This window comes from Danio aesculapii, chromosome 15 (assembly GCF_903798145.1).
Source record: "Danio aesculapii chromosome 15, fDanAes4.1, whole genome shotgun sequence".
In the NCBI taxonomy this organism is placed as follows: Eukaryota; Metazoa; Chordata; class Actinopteri; order Cypriniformes; family Danionidae; genus Danio; species Danio aesculapii.
The window spans coordinates 44,198,816-44,218,007 of NC_079449.1; the positions used below are offsets into that span (position 1 = coordinate 44,198,816).

A 19,192-nucleotide genomic window follows, 5' to 3' on the forward strand; every position below is an offset into this window, starting at 1 on the left:
CTATATTGTTTATGATTATCCATATGGTTGTTATTCAGAATGATGTCTTTATTTTTATCTTTATAGTTATTTTCCTTGGTGCGAACGAGCCAAAATCTTAAGAAAACTGATGAAAACTTGTGTTATATGACCTTAAGAGGCTTGGCATGTTCTTCATCAGAGCTTCGAAACTCCACACAGACAGCAATATTTCGAGCCTATTGAATGAAAAAGACAAACAAACAATAATAATAACAATACACTGCATAAACTAAATGAACAAAGAGCACAAAACTTTAAAATACACAGTGAAATCCTTAATTTGACCTAGAGCAATTTCATCTTGTTCACGTTCTCCTGGAGGCGAGCGCTCCCTTTCAGAGAATGTGAACAAGCTGAAATTTATTTGTGTGACAAAATATTTAAGACAGTAATATACCAGCAAAATAAATAAATAAATAAATAAAAGTGTCACGCAAAAAAGGATCTTTTCACCAATGAATTCATGCATTTTCACCAATTTACATTATATCCAAAGTGAAGTTTAGTTATAAACAAATTTCGAGAGGATCACGTGCTTATGATTGCTAGCGGCTGGATCCGCATTATCCAATTCTCAATGCACCAATCAGACCCTGGGTTACGTACCACCGCTATCTTCATTTTGAAGAATCCCCCCATCCACCCCTACTCCTCCTTCTTCCTAGATGGGTGACACGGTGGCCCAGTGCTTAGCACTGTTGCCTCACAGCAAGAATGTCTCTGGTTCTAGGCTTTACCAAACCAGCAGACATTTCTGTGCGGAGTTTACATTTTCTTCCCGTGCTCACGTGGGTTTCCCCCGGGTTTCCCGGTTTCCTCCCACCGCCCAAAAAAAAAAAAAACATGCAACATAAGTTAATTGACTAATCCAAACCGGCACTATAGACATGCTCCTAGTAAATGGTTATCTCTCAAGAGCAATCACTGGCTGTTCATTGGTTATTACAGCGGGGGAGTTCTCGAGATCTACCTGAGCTCAAACTCCCTTGCAACGGGAGGGAGCCCCGGGCTCGAGGATCTTATGAGCTCAGGGCTCTCTCCTGGGACAGCATGCCAAACAAGCTTATAATTAATCATCAGCTAAGTGTGAACTCTTGAAATATAATGTAAAAACATCTACAACTCCAAATCAGAAACATTTGGGACAGTGTGGAAAACGCAAATAAAAAAGAAAGTAGTGATTTCTAAATTTACTTTGACTTGTATTTCATTGCAGACAATATGAACACAAAATATTTCATTTTTTTGTCTGGTCAATTTCCTTTTGATTTGTAAATCCTTTCCTGTCATTCAGACCAGCAACACATTTCTAAAAAAAGTTGGGACAACAGCAGTTCAGGCCTAATAATCAGGTCCATTGGTTAAATAATAATGTAATGTAAAACAGGTGATGTCAACAGGTGATTGTAGTTATGATTTGGTAGCAGCATCCAAGAAAGGTCTAGTCCTTTAGGAGAAAAGATGGGTTGAGGATCGCCAGTTTGCCAACAAATACGTGGAGAAATGATAGAAATGTTTAAAAACAATGTTCCTCAAAGAAAGAGAGGAAGACATTTGGATATTTCACCTTCAACAGTGCAGAACATCATCAAAAGATTCAGGGAATCTGGAGGATTTTCAGTGTGTAAAGGACAAGAGTGCAAGCCTAAACTGAACAACCGTGATCTCCGATCCCTCAGGCGGCGCTGCATCCTGATTCATCTATAAGCCATATCCCCACATGGGCTCAGGACTACTGTGGCAATCCTTTGTCAAGTACCACAGTACATAGTTACATCCACAAATGCCAGTTAAAACTGTGCTGTGGCAAAAGGAAGCCCTATGTTAACAGTGTCCAGAAGCATTGTTGACTTGTCTGGCTCAGATGCGACTGGGATGAACCACCACACAGTGGAAAGTGTACTGTGGTCAGATGAATCAGTATTTCAGGTATTTTTTTCAGACTGTTACCAGCAACAAGCCAGGGTCTGGGTTGTGTCAGTGCCCTCAACAAAGGTAACCTGCACTTCTGTGATGCACCATTAATGCTGAAAAGTACAGAGAGATTTTGGAGCACAATATGCTGCCTTCTTTTCCAGGGATGCTCATGCATATTTCAACAGGACAATGCAAAACCACATTCAGCACAAATGATAAAGTCCTGGCTGTGGAGTAAGAGGATACTTGACTGGCCTGTCTGCAGTCCCGAACTGACAATGAAGACCCCGTACTGCTGCCCACCTTAAGACTTGTTTGCAGGAGGAATGGGACAAAATTACACCTGAAACACTTCATATTTGGTGCCTTCAGTCCCTAAATATCTTCAAGTTTTGTGAAAAGGAATGGCAATGTGACAAAGTGTTAATGTCATGGATTGGTCAGGCTCTCACGACCCCCACTCACGAAGATCACCATCACCTGACTTCTAATGAGCACACAGCTGCATCACATTCACGAGCACCAGATAAAAGCACAGCACTCCAGTCGCTCATTGTCCGGGCTCGTCTCGACGAAAGCGGACAACTGAGCGACCACTCAGCGTAGTCATCCTCAGCTAAACAAACGATTTACTTACCTGTTCTCTTTGTATTCCTCCTAGTCTTCCTGGTCCTCCCGAATCGTCCTGTCTTCCAGTCCTTCCAAGTCTGTGTCATCCTCTGTCAGCTGTATCTGGTGTGTGCTGTCCATCCTCGTGTATTCCTGTTACCCAGCCACGGAGGAAAAGACCCCAACATCATTCCTGATCCTCCTGGCTATCCTTCATGTGCTCCTTGTTGTCATTTAATAAACACCCTAACGTTTCCTTACCTCTGTCTCCTGTCCGCTTCATAACAGAAGCCCGGACCCTTAACGACGACAACATGAGCACCCCCGATCACCTTCAAGAGCTGGTGACCAGTTGAAGCGGATTCTACAGCCACCAGCTCCACTTTCCAACGCACCACCAGCACCGAGCACTTCCGCCTCCACAGTTTCTTCTTCGGCCCTTCCTTCCAGTCCCATGGCCCGACCAGCGCCCTACTCAGGCGGAGCGGGGGAGTGCAATGGTTTTCTGTTACAATGTTCCCTCATATTCGAAATGCAACCTTCTCTATATCCCACAGATAAGTCGAAGATCGCCTACATCGTATCTCTACTCTCTGGACCTGCACTTAAATGGGCTGAGACGATCTGGAACCAAGCCGGGCCGGTCATGAATTCCATCACTACCTTCACGGAGTATTTCAAAGAGGTGTTTGGACGTTCTGATGGGGAAGTAGCCGCTGGAGAGCAGCTGTATCATCTAAAGCAAGGTACTCTATCTACACAGGAATATGCTCTCCGGTTTCGCACTCTAGCAGCTGCAAGTGGATGGAATGAGAGATCGTTGTTGACCACGTACCGGCTCGGCTTGGAACCCACGCTCCGAATCCAACTGGCCACATTAGATGATACAATGGGTCTGGAGAGATTCATCCAACATTCTCTCCGATGTTCCGATCGTCTCCGTTCCTATCAACAGGACACCATCACCCCCTCGTCTGCACTCCTCCAATCGCCTGAGTCAACAGCCTCTCCAGAACCAGAACCCATGATAATAGAGTCTGGAAGACTGACATCAGCGGAACGACAGAGGAGGCTGACCCGGGGTCTGTGTCTATACTGCGGTGTCAGTGGACACACCCGTATGGAGTGTCCCCTTCGTCCCATTCGGACTTCAGTGAGTGTATTCAGTACGAATATTGAACAATGTAAACCACTTACTACCACCGTACAAATAACTACTGCCTCTATTTCTCTCCTTGTCACAGCCCTCATCGACTCCGGGTCAGCAGGGAACTTCATCTCCCAATCCCTCTGTCGTCAACTCCACCTCCGTACTGAGGCGTCCTCGCATATATACCAGATACAACCGATAACCCAGTGCACTCGATCTTCGACCCGTATCCATCGACAATGCGAAGACATCCTTCTTCAAGTGGGGTTGTTACATCAAGAGAGGATTCAATTTCTGGTTCTGGAGGGTGCAAATATGGACATCATTCTAGGGCGCCCGTGGCTGGTGAAGCACGATCCCATCATCTCTTGGGGCACAGGAGAGATAAAGAAATGGGGATCTGGATGTACACCTGCCTGTTTTCCAAATCTCCCTCTTCAAGGTCGGAACCCCATTTCTTTGTTTGCAACATCGGTCGAGAGCCCTCCTGAGAAGCAGTCTATCCACATTCCTAAGGAGTACAGCTCCTTTCATGATGTCTTCTGCCCCAAGAGAGCTTCCCAGCTACCGCCGCATCGGCCATGGGACTGCGCGATCGACCTAGTTCCAGATGCCCAGTTGCCAAGAGGTAGGATCTACCCGCTCTCGCTTCCAGAGAATCAGGCAATGGAAGATTACATAAGGGAGGCTCTGAGTCAGGGGTACATACGTCACTCAAAATCACCAGCCGCCTCAAGCTTCTTCTTTGTGGCCAAGAAGGACGGAGGGCTGCGTCCATGCATCGACTACAGGGTCCTAAATAACGGTACAGTAAAATACCGATATCCCCTTCCTCTGGTACCAGCCGCTTTGGAACAGCTCCGAGAAGCTAAAGTCTTCACTAAATTGGACCTCCGCAGCGCGTATAATCTGATAAGAATACGTGAGGGGGACCAATGGAAGACAGCATTCGTGACCCCTACTGGCCACTATGAATATGAGGTCATGCCTTACGGTCTGGTCAACGCCCCCTCCGTATTCCAAAACTTCATTCATGAAGTCCTCCGGGAGTTTCTTCACCACTGTGTAATAGTGTACATAGATGACATCCTCATTTACTCCCGGAGTGAGGCCGAACATCGCCAACACGTTGCGGAGGTCCTACACACATTGAGAGAACATCACCTCTACCTCAAAGCGGAGAAATGCTCATTCCACCAGAAGTCGATTCATTTCTTGGGATACATCATTGACCAAACCGGTATACGTATGGATGGGAAGAAAATTGAGGCTGTTCTATCCTGGTCAGAACCCACTTCCATTAAGGAGCTCCAGAGGTTTCTTGGGTTTGCTAACTTTTATAGACGGTTTATCAAGGACTACAGCAGGATTACATCACCTCTCACTAATCTCCTCAAGGGTAAACCCAAAGGACTGGAGTGGACCAAAGAAGCAGCCGCAGCCTTCCGCCTTCTTAAGAAGGAGTTCACAAGGGCCCCACTCCTGACTCATCCTGACCCAAATCTTCCTTTCGTGGTGGAAGTGGACGCATCCACCACCGGCGTCGGGGCAGTATTATCTCAACATCATGATACACCGCCCCGACTGCATCCCTGTGCCTATTTCTCTCGGAAGTTGAGCCCGGCGGAGCAGAATTACAGCATAGGAGACAGGGAGCTTCTAGCAATCAAGCTAGCCTTGGAGGAGTGGCGTCACTGGTTGGAGGGAGCCAAACATCCGTTCCAGGTGATCACAGATCACAAAAACCTCCAATACATCAAAGAGGCCAAGAGACTATGTCCACGTCAAGCCAGATGGTCACTTTTCTTCTCACGTTTTGATTTCTCCATTTCCTATCGTCCAGGACCCAAGAATCTAAGAGCAGACGCTCTCTCTCGTTTACACGAGCATCACGATCATGAAGAACTCCCAACGAAGATTCTTCCCGAACACATCTCCATTTGTCCGATCACCTGGAACGCTCCTCCAGTCGTTGCCACTCCGGAAGCCCCTGCTCCGCCGGGATGCCCTCCTCATCGGCAGTTCATACCACCTGAACACCGGGTAGATCTGATCCACTCCTTACATACCTCGCTAGGCACTGGACATCCAGGGATCAACAATACTCTCTCGCTAGTATCCCAACGATTCTGGTGGCCAAACATGGCAAGGGATGTGAGGCAATATGTTCAGGGCTGTAAGGACTGTGCCCAATCCAAGAGCCCACGTCATCTACCCGCTGGAAAGCTCCATCCCTTGCCGATTCCGAACCGTCCCTGGTCACACCTAGGAGTGGACTTTATCACTGACCTCCCTTCGTCAGAAGGTAATACCTGTATTCTAGTCATAGTAGATAGATTCTCAAAGTTTGTCAAACTAATCCCTCTGAAAGGTCTTCCCACAGCCTTTGAAACTGCCGACAATATCTTTAATCAAGTCTTCAGGTCATTTGGTATTCCAGAAGATATTGTGTCGGACAGAGGTCCACAGTTCATCTCACGTCTATGGAAAGCCTTCTTCAAGCTCCTAGGTGTGGCCGTCAGCCTCTCTTCTGGATATCATCCCCAAACCAACGGGCAGACAGAGAGGAAGATTCAGGAGGTGGGACGGTTCCTGAGGACCTTCTGCAGTGGTCACCAGAACTCCTGGAGCCAGTATTTGGGCTGGGCAGAATATGCCCAAAATTCACTGCGGCAACCCTCCACCGGACTCACGCCATTCCAGTGCGTCCTGGGCTTCCAACCACCGCTCTTTCCCTGGGATGGCGAACCATCTGATGTCCCCGCAGTGGATCACTGGTTCCGGGAGAGCGAGAGAGTCTGGGACGAGGCTCATCAACATCTGCAGAGGGCAGTCCGTCGAAGCAAGGTAACCGCCGATAGGAGAAGGTCTGAAGAACCCAGATACACACCCGGACAAAAGGTGTGGCTATCCACCCGGGACATACGCATGCGACTGCCCTCTCGCAAGTTAAGTCCCCGATTTGTTGGTCCCTTCACCATCGTGGAACAGGTTAACCCCGTCACCTACAAACTACAATTACCCTCTCACTACCGTATTCACCCTACATTCCACGTATCACTCCTGAAACCCTATCACGATCCTGTTCTTCCCTCCACAGAGCCTGACCACGAAGAGGAACCCCCTCCTCCACTGCTCCTAGAAGAAGGAGCCGTCTACGCAGTGAAGGAGATCTTGCGTTCCCGACGTCGTGGTGGCCAGTTGGAGTACCTGGTGGACTGGGAAGGGTACGGCCCCGAAGAAAGGACATGGGTTCCCAGAGCTGATATTCTCGATCCTAGTCTCATGGTGGAGTTTCATGAGAGCCACCCTGAGTTCCCAGCGCCTAGAGGCAGAGGGAGACCACCACGGCGTCGGAGGTGTCGGCCCTCAGGAGCGGGCCCTGGGGAGGGGGGTACTGTCATGGATTGGTCAGGCTCTCACGACCCCCACTCACGAAGATCACCATCACCTGACTTCTAATGAGCACACAGCTGCATCACATTCACGAGCACCAGATAAAAGCACAGCACTCCAGTCGCTCATTGTCCGGGCTCGTCTCGACGAAAGCGGACAACTGAGCGACCACTCAGCGTAGTCATCCTCAGCTAAACAAACGATTTACTTACCTGTTCTCTTTGTATTCCTCCTAGTCTTCCTGGTCCTCCCGAATCGTCCTGTCTTCCAGTCCTTCCAAGTCTGTGTCATCCTCTGTCAGCTGTATCTGGTGTGTGCTGTCCATCCTCGTGTATTCCTGTTACCCAGCCACGGAGGAAAAGACCCCAACATCATTCCTGATCCTCCTGGCTATCCTTCATGTGCTCCTTGTTGTCATTTAATAAACACCCTAACGTTTCCTTACCTCTGTCTCCTGTCCGCTTCATAACAGTTAAATGCTTTATTGGCCCTACTTTTTTAAATGTGTTGCGGGAACCAAAATTGGAATATGTGTTTAATTTGAAAATATATAAATAAACAAACTAATCATAAAATAAAAATCATAAGGAACACATTAGATAATGTTTGTTGTATTGTCTGCAATGAATTACAAGTCACAAGAAATCACTACTTTCCTATTTTATTTGCATTTTCCAAACTGTCCCAACTTTTTCTGATTTGGGGTTGTACGCAATAAATTCATTGTACCAAATGATTCACTTGTTGTTGAGACTTTTATTTCAGTATGTTGATGTACTTCCAATTGAAACTGAATATTGAGTAGGGGGCGGGTCTTTCTTTCTGCACATCATTTCTTCATAGTAAACTAATGGAGAGAGGGGCGTGACTTAGAATATTTTGTTGGAAGCGTCAAACTGACATCATCAGAAAAGCACCGCCACTCCAACTTGCTCAAACTTTAATTGGAGATTATAAAACAAAACCATTATTTCAATGAATAAACTTGCTCGAATACTAAATAACAACAATGTGAATATTAAAATGCTTTAAACTCTCTAAAAGTTTTCACACAGGCCTTAAAAACACATGTAGTTGATTCACTTTTACTCTATTATGGTTCAATTCAGCAGTGTCACCATAAATATCTCGTGTTTTTACCTGTGGTTCCTGGTCATCTATAATCTGAACTCAACGTTGCATATGTTGCGATGTGACTATTGTGGATGCACACATTGCGATATCGATGCTGAAACGATTTATTGTGCAGCCCTACTTTATGCTGCACTCATTTTAAAATCATTCCTGAGCGCTGACTCTTTTAGATCCGCATTGTTCGGTGTGAATGAGCCCATAGTGTTTATCAGTGGTGTAGTCCTTGCTATACGCACGTATACTCAGCATGCTTACTTTTTTCCACGAGCTGTTTGGGTATTACCACTTCTGAGGATCAATAATTGCATATACCCTCAGTATACTCACTTATTTTTCTGATTAAAATGCCCTAATTTTTTGTGTATTATTTTAAATTCTTACTTAAAAATGTGTATGTGTGTAAATGTATATACATTTTACTTTGTTTACCCCAAAATGATCAGTTCCTGATCTGCTCTAAAATGAAAATCCTAAAATCGCCCCTGTACAACAGTATTTCACATTTGTCTTAATCGTGCCTACCGCTACAGGGAACGACACTATATATATATATATATATATATATATATATATATATATATATATATATATATATATATATATATATATATATATATATATATATAAAACAATAAAAAAAAAATTTTGAGGCAAAGACTACTCTTAAATCGTGTAACAATATGCAATTTAAAAAGGTAACTACTCATATATAATAGCGACAACAGAAGACAGAGTCCTAATAGTTTGGTTTAAAACAAGCATGCACGAATGTAACATTAAACATAATGGCTGATTGATGTTTAAAAGGAACCTATTAAATGTAAAGTAATAAGCCAGTAAAGAAAGTAAGTTAAAAAGCTGTCTTTCCATGTATGCACAGGCCCTATTGAGTTAACTTAAATAAAAGTTTACTAAATTGTTGTAACTATCTTGATTGACTCTAGCTTATATATATATATATATATATATATATATATATATATATATATATATATATATATATATATATATATATATATATATATATATATATATATAGCTAATGAATCAAAAAAACATTGAATTTTGTCATTTCTTTGCCTACTTTTATTTAAAATTTGGGTCGAGTGTAATATACGGAAGCGTAGAGCTGCCACCCAGGTAAAAAAAATCTGAGCTTTATCACGTTTGTACAATATACTTTTCACGTTCTTACAATATAATATCACATTTGTACAATATAATATCACGTTTGTACAATATACTTTTCACGTTCGTACAATATAATTATCACGTTATTACGTGAAAACTTTATTGTCAGGTGCGAAGACGAAGAGCCCGCCTACCTGAAAACTGGCATGCTGATAACAACATTGTCCAAGCTGATCAGTAGCTGCAAAATTTCCCCATGTCTCAATCCAAGCATAAAATAGAACTTAATTAACTCTGCTAAACGAGACATTTTCTCACGCTCTGATCGCACCAGGTAAACGTAGCCTAAACAATAAAGTTTTCACGTAATAACGTGATAATTATATTGTACAAACGTGATATTATATTGTAAGAACGTGATATTATATTGTACAAACGTGATATTATATTGTACAAACGTGATATTATATTGTACAAACGTGATATTATATTGTAAGAACGTGATATTATATTGTACAAACGTGATATTATATTGTACAAACGTGATATTATATTGTAAGAACGTGATATTATATTGTAAGAACGTGAAAAGTATATTGTACAAATGTGATATTATATTGTAAGAACGTGATATTATATTGTACAAACGTGATATTATATTGTACAAACGTGATATTATATTGTAAGAACGTGATATTATATTGTAAGAACGTGAAAAGTATATTGTACAAATGTGATATTATATTGTAAGAACGTGAAAAGTATATTGTACAAACGTGATAAAGCTCAGATTTTTTTTTTACCTGTGTGGCAGCTCTACGCTTCCGTAGTAATAGTACACCACCATTTTATGACATTCAACTTTTTGACAGTGTGTGCACTACTTAACAGTCACCTTAGCAAAACTCTTCTGGCTGTCATACTTGAGGTGTTTGGGGTAAATGTAGATGTGGTTCTTGTAGACTCTGTAAGGTTGAACGAACTTTGACGAATCCTGGAGAAACTCATCGATTTCCACTGTAGGAGCATGTTGGCTGCAGTCCTCAAACGGCTTCAGGGCAACATATGAGGACGTCACACAATCTGAGAGACAGAATATGAATCAGGATGAGATTTATTCGCCAAGCGTGCACAAACACACAAGGAATTTTTCTGATTTTTCAGGAGCACGGGATACATTCCGTACATACACATCAACACAAGAGCACAGTATGACATTTAAATAAGTGGAAATTAAAGTAAACAATACACATTTTGAAGTACACATCTAGATGGTTTCTGTGTAACATGTGCACTGTTGACTTGTTATTAACTTTTTATTTCTTGGTAACAGGTACCAAAAAACATGAGCACATTACACCAGTTTTACGCTCTCTGCACTGGCTGCCTACGCACTATCGAGTCACTTTTAAAATGCTTCTCTTGGTTTTTAAATCTCTAAATGGCCTGGCACCTTCTTATCTGTCAGACATTTTAATTGAGCATTAGCCTGGTGTCATGATTACCAGCGATCTCTAACCACCAGAGGTCGCTGGTAAGAACTCACTTTCACATGGACTACATCTTATGAACTACATATTCAGTCATGCCACACACACACACCTGCTCCAAGTCTCCACTGATTGGACTCCCACAGCTGATGCTGCTTCTGGACTAATCACACACACTACTTTAGCAGCACACACTCTCACTTCCTGGCCGAGTCTTGTTTACCTGTAAAGTGACGATTCAACATTGTTTCCTTAGTCTTGTTTCTCCGTGTTTTGACCCTTGCCAAGTTTGTGTTTGTCCATGTTCACTGCCTGCCTTCTGACCTCTCGCTTGTTATAGTGACTACGATTCTGGATTTGCCTTTATTCATCTGTTTGCACCTGTGTTGACCCTTGCTTGCCTGACTACCGAATAAACCTGCACTTGGATCCTAACGTTGTCTCTGTCATCCACGTGTTACACCTGGTCGGTCTCTTCGGTCATCTAACCAGAGACTGTTATGCATCCCTAAGTCGAGGCTGAAATGCAGAGGTGACCGTGCTTTCGCAGTAGCTGGTCCTAGGTTGTGGAATGCTCTGCCCCTCTGTATTAGATCTGTTTCATCCCTGCCTGTTTTTAAATCTAGGTTGAAAACTTTGGTATTTTATCAGTGAAAATTGCTCTTTTAGCTATAATTTTATATATACACATTTGTTTTTTTATCTGTTTTGATTTGTACCGTGCAGCACATTGGTTAACCTCTGGTTGTGTTAACTAGTGCTATATAAATGAAATTGAGATTGACATTAACTGTACAAATAAGAAATAAAAATATTTATAGAAAAGTATTTAGAGTTAAGTGCCATTATTGCTTACAAAAACCATAAACAGTGAGGGTCCTGTATGTTTATGACCATAAAATAATGGGTAGCAACTGATGTGAGTACTGTTTAAGTTGGAGATTGCCTAAAGATAAAAACTGTTATGTCTTGATTTTTTACAGTATGTGTGATGTGAGTGAACATATCAGTATCATGATGTTTTGAACGTCACACCGGTGTGATCGTAGATGTGAAAAGGTTAAGTGAAGAGCTGATGCTATCTAATAAATATTTTGAGGAAATGTTTTGGATCTTAGATTGATGTAAAGATATTATACGATATAATAGTGAACCTACAGTGGGGGAAATAAGTATTCAACACATCATGTGTTTTTTTTTTTCCTGGGAATACTATTTATAAATGAGCTGTTGACATGGAATTGAACCAGATACAAGTGAAGTTTCACAAACTAATTTCAAGAGGAGCACGTGATATGATTGAGCATGGCTGGTTTCTCATGTGTAATCAGTAATAATCCAATCAGAGTGATCCAAGCTTATAATAAATAAACAAATTTTACCCTACTGCCTCATCTTTGTTTTGGAAGAATCCCCCCTTCCACCCCATCTCCTCCTTTTCCTCCCTTTTCTAAGGGGAGGTCTCGAGACCTACCTGATCTTGGACCCCCTTTATATGCTTATTGACCAGGCGTGAGCCTTGGGCTCAATTATCTCCGAGCTCAGGGTTCTCTCCTGGAACAGCATGCCAAACTTGGTTTTAACGCCAAGCATATCTAAGTGTGAACTCTTGAAATAAAATAAAACAAAACAAATCTGAAAAATGAATTATGTGTAAAAACAATGGAATGACAGAAGGAGAAAGTGCTGAACTACTCAAATGTATTTAATACTTCATATTAAAGTCTTTTTTTTTTGGTGCTGAAGCTTAAAGAAGCCTCTCATATGGAGAATGAAGACACATGCATTGCTGAGGCGTGAGTTTCTCACAGAGTGTCTTGATGCTTCTGTGGGTCTCGTCTATCAAATCAGACCTTTATTTTGTATTCTCCATTGGATTCGTGTCAGGTGACTGGTTGGGCCATTCTACAGCTTGATTTTCTTTCTCTGAAAGCATCTGATAGTTTGCTTGGCTGTGCTTTGGATCATTGTCTTGCTGAAATGTCCACCCTGGTTTCATATTCATCCTCTTGCTAATGTAGATGTTGGACTGAAGCAGCTGATATTCATTTACACTGAGGAAGGGCAGACGGTTGCTGAGATTTCAGCTGCTTTCATTCTACACCTCCCTTTCTTCACATGTTTAATACTTTTTCCCTGTGCCAACTTCATTTGTAAACTAATTAAATTCGTTTTCTTTGCACATATGGATTCCTTTCGCTGTTACCGTCATCTGGTGAAAATTTCAAGTCAACAGCACCATTAGAAATATGTTTTCTGAGAAAATAGGTGACATGTTCAATACTTATTTCCCCCACTGTAATAAGAAGCATAATAAGGACACTTTAAGTACAGAAAAAAATATAACAACATTTATGAGAATGTTTTTTAAATCACTTCAGTTTAGCTCCAAACGTGAAGGTGTTTGCAGTATGACTTACTGGGACATTCCATGGGAACACAGTCCACATTTATTTCAAGGTTTCCAGGGATGGTCTGAAGTTTACTGGCCTTCTCTGCCCTGTAGAAATACTTAATTTTAATTGTTCATTAAGACATTTTATTATTATTTTTTATCTCAAATGAAGAGTCTGTACCTCCTATACTCGGTGATGAGCTTGATGAGGTCTTCAGTGGAAATCTTGTTGCTTTCCTGTTTGAAAAGAGGAGAGAAGCGAGATTCCCTGTCCACTGTGCCCTGGTTGTCCTTAAACACTGACCTGTGGTTTACAGATGCAAAAAAATGTTATGCTTTAATGAATATGAGAAGTTTTAACACTTCTTATTTATTGTGACAGTGGATTGACTCTCTTACCTTACAGACCAGGCGAAAGGCATTCGGTACTTGCCAAGTTTGCTACAAAACTGCTTATTGGATTTCAGCATCTTGTGTACAGTCTAGAAAAAAAGAGAAATCTTCACAGTTGGAGCTCCTTCCATATTTATTCATTCATTCATTCAATTTTCTTCTGCTTAGTCCCTTATTTATCAGGGGTCGCCACAGCAGAAGGAACCGCCAACTATTCCGGCATATGCTTTACTTAGTGGATGCCCTTCCAGCCGCAACCCAGTACTGGAAAACACCCATACACACTCATTCACACACACACACACACTCCTATACTATGGCCAATTTAATTACATTTTTTTTTCACTCATACATTACGGCCAAATTTAGTTAATTCAATTCCCCAATAGTGCATGTGTTGTGAAACCCACGCCAACACAGGGAGAACATGCAAACTCCACACAGAAATGCACACTGGCCCAGCCAGGATTCAAACCAGTGACCTTCTTGCTATGAGGCGATAGTGCTAACCACTGAGCCAAAGTGCCATCCACCTTTCATATTGTTATTTTATATAATATTAGGGATGCACCAATATGGAATTTTGGGGATTTAGAGGCCGCTATATTAGCCGATAATTTCATATTTTTTTGCATGATTGCAAACACATACAGTGATCAGCTGAGTTTATTTAGAATCTTACCTTCACAAATCTATTCTTTTCTACGGCCAAATGTTTTTTATATAAATAAAATATGACAAAAAATCATAAATAAATAAAAAAAACTAGTGACTGAACAATAAAAGGGGTGGTCCAGAGTGTATTTTTACTTCATTATTATTATTCATTTGCTAGAAATTAGAACTGAATTTAGAAATAGTTTTGAAACAAATCTTTGCGCTTAACAAAGGAAATTAAATATGTCGGCTAATGGATGTCTTCAGTGGATGAGTTTCCACTGTTTCCTTACTCCACCAAAGTAAAGGAGTAAAGTGAAGAGTTAAAGTAAAGTAAAGAGAAAGTAAAGAGGCCGAATAGAGGAGGCTCGTTCTTTCTTGCTAGCTTGCTTTCTTGCTTGCTTTCTTGCTTCAGTTTTCCACTCTGCCATGTAAATAGCAAATGCACCATGGCGCCACACAACTGACTCTTAAGGGGAAAGAGAGATGAGACTCTGATTGGTTTAATGCAGGTTATGCTCAAAACATACCCAGAACTCATTAAGAGAATAAGCACAGCCCTGTTAAACCGTGCTCCGAGGTGCAGAGCGTATTTATCCATCCTTAAAATAGCAAAAGTGGATTCAGACATGCCCTTATTGCTTTTGTGCCATGCGCTTTAGACTTTGTACCTAGATCGTTAAAATAGAGCCCAATGTGTCCCTTAAAGAAACGCAATATGGAGCATCTACAAACTGACATTAATCTTTAATAAAGCTCCAAAAACATCTGCTTTACAATGTCCTGCGTCACATGACTAAAATGCCTCATCATTTTCTAAAGCCTCGGTTTTCACAGTCCACACTGCAACACCAAAACAGCATTTTCACATTTGTTCACTTTGGACAGTGCTGTCAAAAAGATTTTCAAAAAACGCCGTCTCAGTGTGGACGGAAGGACGAAACGGAGAGAAAAATATGCGCTTTTAAAGGAAAACATATTAGTGTGGACATGGCCTCAGCCACATATCTACAAGATACCTAAATAAGAATAACTTAATATATTGCAACAATGCATTCTATGGCACCTCTACAAACATACATTTACACATGTTTTCATTCAAAGCTATTTATAATAGAAACGGTTAAATTTCTGAAGCTCTGCATAATAGCCAGAGGAGAAATGGTCGTGCCCAACTGAGCCTGGTTTCTCTCAAGGTTTTTTCTTTCACTTTCGTCAATTGGTGAAGTTAGTTCTTCCACTGTCGCCACTGGCTTGCTTGGTTTGGGCTGCACATCAGTGCATTTGCTCCTCAGTGTTTGGACTTTCAGCAGTGAAAATTAAACCACACTGAACTGAACTAAACTGAACTTCAACTCTGAAACTGGACTGACACTGCTTTAATTTACTAGAACTTCTATGTTAAGCTGCTTTGACACAATCTACATTGTACAAGCGCTTTAGAAATAAAGGTGAATTGAATTAAACTGAAAATTAAATAATACCTTGCTGGAATCGGTGTTTTTGATGTAAGGCTCTGCGCCACTGGAAATATTTCCCATCAGAACTTTCTCCACTCGTGCTACCATCACAATGTCCGTGTGCGGGTTCGTAATGGAAAAGATTGCCTGCAGGTATGATCATGTAAACCAAATAAACACACCAAGATGAACAGTTGAAGTCAGAATTATTTGTTCAAATATTTCCCAAATGATGTTTAACAGAGCAAGGAATTTTTCATAGTATTTCCTATAATATTTTTTCTTCTTATTTGTTTTATTTCGGCTAGAATAAAAGCAGTTTTTAATTTATTAAAAACCATTTTAAGGTCAATATTATTCGCCCCCTTAAGCAATATTTATTTTGGATTGTCTACAGAATAAACCACTGTTATACAATGACTTGCCTAATTACCCTAACTTTACCCTAATTAACCTACTTAAGCCTTTAAATGTCACTTTAAGCTGAATACTAGTGTCTTGAAGAATATCTAATCAAATATTATGTGCTGTCATCATGGCAAAGAGAAAAAAAATCAGTCATTAGAAATGAGTTATTAAAACTATTATGTAATATTATGAAAATCTTCTTTCCGCTAAACAGAAATTGTGGAAAAAATATACAGGGGGTTAATAATTCTGACTTCAACTGTAAAAACTATGTGACTGCTTATGAATATACATACGCAAATCTGTACGCAAAATTGTATTGCTTACCTGTTTGGGGAAGCAAAGCCACTTTTCCAAGTCCGGGCCTAATTGACAGTCTTCTGATTTCTTTTCTACCGGAGCGGTGAGTCCATTTTCCAGCGGAGCTCCATTACCTCCATCAGAACCTTGATCTGCTGGATTACCAGCAGTACTAAGCATCTGCCGCACTAACTCGTGGTTTACGTCCACGTGGAAGTCAGCAGAAACCTTCCTGCCCTCTCGTACATCCAGCAGACAAACTGACACAAAGAAAGGCTCGATCTGAGGAAAGACAGCAGCACGTTTATATGCAGATTAACAAGCTAAACACAAAATACAACTTGCACATTCCTTTTATTTTCCAATATTGGCATGCACTTGGGAAGCTGCAGTCATAAGGCCCTACAACTGGTATTAATATGCATTTCTGTGATCCAATCACCAGTTGTTGACACAAAAAAGTGTGGTCTAAAATATTTCGAGTTTAACCGATTTTGACCACATTCAGAGCGGTAGTCGAAAAACACTCACGATTGGATTTTTGTTACATCACATACTAAAAAAACCTTTGTGTGTGTTAAAATCGAATACATTTACTATCATAATTTAAATATTGTACTATTAAATGTCAACTGGAATTTCCAGAGTAAAACTGTGAATATTTACACGTAAGGATATTAGTATTCATTTACTTGTACTATTTAAAGGAGACCTATTATGCCCCCTTTTTACAAAATGTAAAATGCGTCTCTGATGTCCCTAGAGTGTGTGTGTGTGTGAAGTTTCAGCTCAAAATAACACACAGATAATGTTTTATAACTCTCTGAAACTGACCCATTTAGACTTTGATCCTAATAGTGGTGTTTTGGTGACTGTCACTTTACATTAAAATTTTCAGCAGCCGAGGCTTGATCCAGCAACCTTCTTGCTGTGAGGCAATAGTACTAATCACTGAGCCACTGTGTTGCCCACATAAGCAGTAATTCGTTTTTTGTAATTTCATGCAAAGATGATATAATACATACATACATATATACATATATATATACATATATATATATATATATATATATATATATATATATATATATATATATATATATATATATATATATATATATATATATGCATATATGTATATATATATGTATATATATATATATATATATATATATATATATATATATATATATATATATATATATATATATATGTGTGTATATATATATATGTGTATATATATATATATATGTATAAATGTTCATCCGTTTTAAATGAAACAACAACTAAATATTAAAAACTTTCAAGGATTTAAGATATCACGGTCTTGTGAAAAGGGTCCATAAATTAGGCCTCTGAATGTGATTTCGCTGTTTTCATCTGTCTACATTTTTAGCACAGGGACTTCAGATCGTACATTAGTGGTGGGTTCGGTGTCCGCTTCATTAACGCAGCCCTGCAGAGTGAGATTCAGTGAGCGACAGCAGATCATCAGCCTCTTCCCAAGCTTCTCATCAAATGGCTGGACAGAAGAAGACTCCCCGGTTTCTGTCCTAGGACTCTTTAAAACCTTTAACACAAAGCATACTTTCCTTACATACAGTCGAAGTCAGAATGACTCCTCCTGTATATTTTTCCTACAATTTCTGTTTAACGGAGAGCAGATTTCTTCAGCACATTTCTAATCATAATAGTTTTAATAACTCATTTCTAATAACTGATTTCTTTTCTCTTTGCCATGATGACAGCACATAATATTAGACTAGATATTCTTCAAGACACTAGTATTCAGCTTAAAGAGACATTTAAAGGCTTAACTAGGTTAATTAGGGTAAAGTTAGGGTAATTAGGCAAGTCATTGTATAACAGTGGTTTGTTCTGGAGACAATCCAAAACTAATATTGCTTAAGGGGGCTAATAATATTGACCTTAAAATGGCTTTTAAACAATTAAGAATGGCTTTTATTCTAGCTGAAATAAAACAAATAAGACTTTCTCCAGAAGAAAAAATATTATAGGAAATACTGTGAGAAATTCCTGAATCTGTTCAACATCATTTGGGAAATATTTTAAAACAAATTCACAGGAGGGTGAATAATTTTGACTTCAACTGTACACCCAAAATAACAACTACAATAAAACTCCCTTTGCGAAAGCCCCTGAACAATGCAATGAAACAGAAAGTAACACATGCAAAGACAAAAAGAGTCATACAGAATGTTCCATATACAGTAATAGCAGCAGTAAATAAATCACAAACAGTAAACATGAAGGAGGATGATATACTGTTTCTCATGATTGCACACTTACAGGAATATCAGGGTCCAGGGAGAACAGGTTCAGTCTTTCTTCTGCTCTGACAGCTCTCGAGCTTTCCTCTGTCTCAGAAATATACTGACACAAATCACAACATCAGTGTTAATTATGCAAAACACTATTATTCATTCATTCATTTTGCTTTGGCTTAGTCCCTTTATTCATCAGGGGTCGCCACAGTGGAATGAACTGCCAACTATTCCAGCATATGTTTTACAAAGCGGATGCCCAGAACTGGGAAACATCCATACACACTTATTCATGCACGCACACACACACGCACGCACACACGCACACACGCACACACGCACACACGCACACACACACACACACACACACACACACACACACACACACACACTACGGCCAATTTAGTTTTTTCAATTGCCCTATAGTGCATGTGTTTGGACTAAGG

The 19,192-nt window shown here is 40.5% G+C and overlaps 1 protein-coding gene across 5 annotated transcripts in view; it reads right to left on the bottom strand.

Annotated features, from left to right (window-relative positions):
• Positions 1–19,192, bottom strand: part of dock10 (dedicator of cytokinesis 10) — a 167,497-nt gene that overhangs the window by 76,519 nt on the left and 71,786 nt on the right. For all 5 annotated transcript variants that reach the window (XM_056473282.1, XM_056473285.1, XM_056473284.1 and 2 more), the window contains exons 10-18: positions 18,772–18,855; positions 17,879–18,031; positions 16,489–16,743; positions 15,778–15,900; positions 13,643–13,725; positions 13,425–13,547; positions 13,269–13,348; positions 10,254–10,441; positions 132–197 (exon numbers count right to left, since the gene is read on the bottom strand). In XM_056473282.1, the coding sequence (XP_056329257.1) occupies positions 132–197; positions 10,254–10,441; positions 13,269–13,348; positions 13,425–13,547; positions 13,643–13,725; positions 15,778–15,900; positions 16,489–16,743; positions 17,879–18,031; positions 18,772–18,855 (1,155 nt within the window). The remainder of the gene's footprint in view (positions 1–131; positions 198–10,253; positions 10,442–13,268; positions 13,349–13,424; positions 13,548–13,642; positions 13,726–15,777; positions 15,901–16,488; positions 16,744–17,878; positions 18,032–18,771; positions 18,856–19,192) is intronic.